The following is a 4532-nucleotide window of genomic DNA, read 5'->3' on the forward strand; positions in this document are numbered from 1 at the left end:
GGGGGGGGTCAGACATGGAAGACGCCGTGGGCCAGTCTCTCTGGAACGTTAGCCATTGACATGACATCATCGGTCACGAGGAAGGCGATTGGTCCGACACGGTTCCACACACACCTCTCACACAGCGGGCCTCCCTGTAACACGGAGTCCGACTGTACCAACCAGAGAAGACACTGTTACTGACAGGTGAAACAGCCCACCCACAACTACAGTCCGGTTTCACCGTTAGCTTCTTACACATTTCAAGGTCGGCGCCGACATGACGAATGACGAGCCCGGAGTGATGCAGTTGGGGCAGTTAGAGACAGAACACGGGGGCGGGGCCTGTGGTGGCGTTACGCTCCTGACGGGCTCCGACTTTAAAAAGTACTCCTGGAGGTGAGAGGAAATGAAAGGGTTGACCTTTGACACGACACTCATCATCTCAGGTCAGGTTAAAGGTACGGGACTGGGTTGAGTCCCAGTCTGCGGCCCGGCCCAGACCGCTCCTACCCCAGCCAGGGTGAGCAGGTTGTAAATGCTCTCGCTGATGATCAGCGTCGTTTTGGCTCGAGTCGCTGCCACGTACAGAAGGTTCCACTCATCGCCAGGAACGCTGTCTGAAAGAAAGGGAAAAAAACAACAACCAGAGGTTTGAAACCGACGTCCAACCCTCGAAGTCATGCAGTGGGTGGGGAACTACACCCACCCAGAGAGAAGGCGGGGCTGCGGTACATCCTGTGTCTGGGCCACGGAACCCTGACGAAGTCGTCTGTGATCATCACGGACTCAAACTCCAGACCTTTGGCTTTGTGAACTGTCCCCACGATGAAGTCTGGACAGAAGACAGTTGGTGTGAGGTGATTGGTCGACTGCAGAGCGTCGCCTTTACGACGTTTTCCTTCTCCTGTGATACTGAGGACTTTTATTTTGAAAGGGTTTCCCTGTAGTTTTGTGAATAAGTGACGCAGAGAAACATCAAAATAATTGTTTGGTGATAAAAACCCTGAGAACGGAGCGTGTTTCAGGGAAAGGTGTATCATCAGGGTCGTTGACGGACCGCTGTGCTGTGGGTCCGAGTGTAAAGGTAACTAACCCAGTTTATCAAAACCAGCTCTAACCCCGGCTTTAGGTTCAGAAATAAAAACTAAATCCACTAGTGCAGGTCGACGCGGTGGATCAGTGGGATGTGCTGCACACACTGTGTGTGTGTGTGTGTGACTGTACACCTGCTCTGTGAAGGTCTGGTTCCGAGCAGCTTCTCAGTTGGATCAGCAGCTCAGGAATCCGACTTGCGTACTTTTCCACGATGGTCAGTTTGGCGTTCAGCTCCAGGTCGTCCGTCTGGTCGATGTATTCCTTCAGACTTCTCACAGAATTCCCGTCCATCCTGACAAAGTGGCGGATGAGCGGATCCTTGATGACTGTTGGCAGAACAAGGACAAACCGTCAGTCTCCACTGGTACCTAACCAGGACCAGTTCTGGTCTTCATCTGTGTCACTGGTACATTTAGGATGTGGGTTGGGCTGCGTCAGCCTCCAGAGGTCCATGATCCGGTCCAGCCCAAAGTTCTTCACATCCTGTACACAAACACAAGTGAAGAAGTCAAGCCTGGGCGCTTCACCTGTCAGGCCCAGAAGAGGGCGCTCTGTAACCTCTGATGGTGAATAAATGCTGTGGATCTGTGAACCATATGTTCACATCCCCCTCACAACAACAACAACAACAACAACATGATGTCACTGTCTTCCCCAACAGGTCACCGTGAATCAGTCTGGTCAAAAATGGTCTCCGGTCTTCAGAACACCTGTTGTTATACCTGTTGTTCCTGCTGTTAAATCACCTGTTGTTCCTACTGTTGTTTCACCTGTTGTTTCCAACTGTTGTTCCTACTGTTTTTACACCTGTTGTTCCTACTGTTTTTACACCTGTTGTTATACCTGTTGTTCTTGCTGTTAAATCACCTGTTGTTCCTACTGTTTTTACACCTGTTGTTCCTACTGTTTTTACATCTGTTGTTCTAACTGTTGGAACAACTGGAACTCAAACACGATGAAGCTGAGGTTGTTGTCGTTCCTGTCACTCCCTCTCTGTGATGTCACTCACGCCGATGAAGTGGATTCGACAGCGTGGGTTTGCGTCCGTCAGTTTGACAGCTCTGTCGAAGACACCGGTGTTGCACCTGGACAGGATGGCTGTGTTTCCACGGCAACAGGCCTCGCCTGTCCTCACAGCTTCAGCCACTCGGTCTGCGTTCTCATCACACACACCACCTGCACAACACACACACACACACACAATATATAAAGTATATATACCAATAAATTCACATTCAGGTCAAAGGTCAGCAGCCCTGACCTTTCTGCGTTCCTCCCACCAGAATCTTCTCCACGTTCTTACAGGTCTTGAGGATGGTGGCGCCGACGTACGCGATCTCTGCACCGAACCTGAAGCTCTGGACAAACACAAACATATAAACCAACAGGTGGACGCCGACCGGTCCTCCACCGACCGGTCCTCCCCCGACCGGTCCTCCACCCACCCGGCCGGGTCCACCCCCGACCGGTCCTCCACCGCCCGGTCCTCCACCGACCGGTCCTCCGCCGACCGTCCGTGTTGGTGTCACACCTGCGTCAGGTAGAAGACGTGTGTGTGCTCCAGCAGCTGCAGGGCGTTGACCGCTCCTCTGAAGGTGTAGATCTGCTGATGAGGATCTCCAACCAGGATCTTCCCACACGGCTGAGACAGCAGCACGTCCATGATGGCTGCAGGGACCGGAGGAGAGCAGTGCATCATGGGAGTGGAGTTAGCTGTGACTGGACTGTGCAGCCGGTGTTGTTGTTGTTGTTGTTACCTGGAGTACAGTCCTGAGCCTCGTCGATCAACAGGACGTGGTAGTCGGAGAGGCGGGGCTTGGGCTCCTGGAGCTGCCACAGCTTCAGGTAACCTGGGCATGAAGTACCACGGTGACCAAGTACACAGTACACGTGCAGTATGTAATGAGAAGGAGTACTACAGTAGCTGCAGTACCATCATGTGTCATGCGGTACGCCTCTCTGTCTGTCCGACGGACGTCCTTCATTCTGTTCCAGATCATCTGAGCGTCGCTGACAAACAGCTGGAGTTTCAGCAGCAGAAACAGTCGTTGGATCAGAACAACAGTCAGGACAACAGTCAGAACAACAGGCAGGACGAGTCAGAACAACAGCCAGGACAACAGTCAGGAGGAGTCGAACAACAGCCAGGACAACATTTTTACTTTCAAATTTCATCAAGAGGGCCAAATTGAACCTCCTAGCCAACAGTCAGAACAACAGCCAGGACAAAGCCAGACCAACAGTCAGGACAACAGCCAGGACGAGGAACAACAGCCAGGACAACACGACCGAGGAGCAGCCGGAACAGTCAGAACAACAGTCAGGACGAGTCAGAACAACAGTCAGGACAACAGCCAGAACAACAGCCAGAGCAACACAGTCAGAACAACAGTCAGGACAACAGTCAGGACAACAGTCAGACCAACAGCCAGAACAACAGTCAGAACAACAGCCAGAACAACAGCCAGAGCAACAGTCAGAACAACAGTCAGGACGAGTCAGAACAACAGTCAGGACAACAGCCAGAACAACAGCCAGAACAACAGCCAGAGCAACAGTCAGAACAACAGTCAGGACGAGACAGAACAACAGTCAGGACAACAGCCAGAACAACAGCCAGAGCAACAGTCAGAACAACAGTCAGGACAACAGCCAGAACAACAGCCAGGACAACAGCCAGACCAACAGCCAGGACAACAGCCAGACCAACAGTCAGAACAACAGTCAGACCAACAGTCAGAACAACAGCCAGACCAACAGTCAGACCAACAGTCAGAACAACAGCCAGAACAACAGCCAGACCACCAGCCAGGCCGAGTCAGAACAACAGCCAGACCAACAGACAGGACGAGTCAGAACAACAGTCAGGACAACAGCCAGAACAACAGCCAGACCACCAGCCAGGCCGAGTCAGAACAACAGCCAGAACAACAGCCAGACCAACAGTCAGACCAACAGCCAGGACGAGTCAGAACACCAGCCAGACCAACAGTCAGGACAACAGCCAGAACAACAGCCAGAACAACAGCAAGAACAACAGCCAGAACAACAGCAAGAACAACAGCCAGAACAACAGCAAGAACAACAGCCAGAACAACAGCCAGACCACCAGCCAGGCCGAGTCAGAACAACAGCCAGAACAACAGTCAGGACAACAGTCAGGACAACAGTCAGACCAACAGCCAGAACAACAGTCAGAACAACAGCCAGAACAACAGTCCACCTGTAGCCGTCCTACCTGCTTCTCACTGTGGACGATGACTATCCTGTTGCCTGAGTTCGTGGTGTGGACGTCGGGGACGTGGCTGATGTTGACGGCGTCCTCAGCTGAAGCCATGAAGGTGCGGAGGGTGGAGGCCACCACCTTGGCCTTGGTGTAGCCCCCCCGGCCCGGGGGCAGAACCAGGCTGATGGAGAACAGGTTCAGGGCAGTTGTCAACTTAGATTTGTATCTG

At 52.6% G+C, this 4532-nt stretch overlaps 1 protein-coding gene across 7 annotated transcripts in view; it reads right to left on the minus strand.

Moving 5' to 3' along the window:
• fbxo18 (F-box DNA helicase 1) overlaps window positions 1–4532 on the minus strand; it is an 8922-nt gene continuing 4390 nt past the window's right edge. For 6 of the 7 annotated variants that reach the window (XM_025058145.1, XM_008316141.3, XM_017034161.2 and 3 more), the window contains 12 exons: window positions 4316–4529; window positions 3011–3098; window positions 2835–2927; window positions 2609–2745; window positions 2339–2435; window positions 2087–2253; window positions 1488–1560; window positions 1209–1403; window positions 689–814; window positions 493–599; window positions 238–372; window positions 1–152 (listed from right to left, as the gene is read on the minus strand). In XM_025058145.1, the coding sequence (XP_024913913.1) occupies window positions 9–152; window positions 238–372; window positions 493–599; window positions 689–814; window positions 1209–1403; window positions 1488–1560; window positions 2087–2253; window positions 2339–2435; window positions 2609–2745; window positions 2835–2927; window positions 3011–3098; window positions 4316–4529 (1576 nt within the window). In that variant the 3' untranslated portion in view covers window positions 1–8. Of the gene's footprint in view, window positions 153–237; window positions 373–492; window positions 600–688; window positions 815–1208; window positions 1404–1487; window positions 1561–2086; window positions 2254–2338; window positions 2436–2608; window positions 2746–2834; window positions 2928–3010; window positions 3099–4315; window positions 4530–4532 lie in introns of those variants that run through there. The other variant, XM_025058144.1, reaches the window with a different exon arrangement.

Source organism: Cynoglossus semilaevis, chromosome 8 (genome assembly GCF_000523025.1).
Source record: "Cynoglossus semilaevis isolate Cse_v1.0 chromosome 8, Cse_v1.0, whole genome shotgun sequence".
Lineage (NCBI taxonomy): Eukaryota > Metazoa > Chordata > Actinopteri > Pleuronectiformes > Cynoglossidae > Cynoglossus > Cynoglossus semilaevis.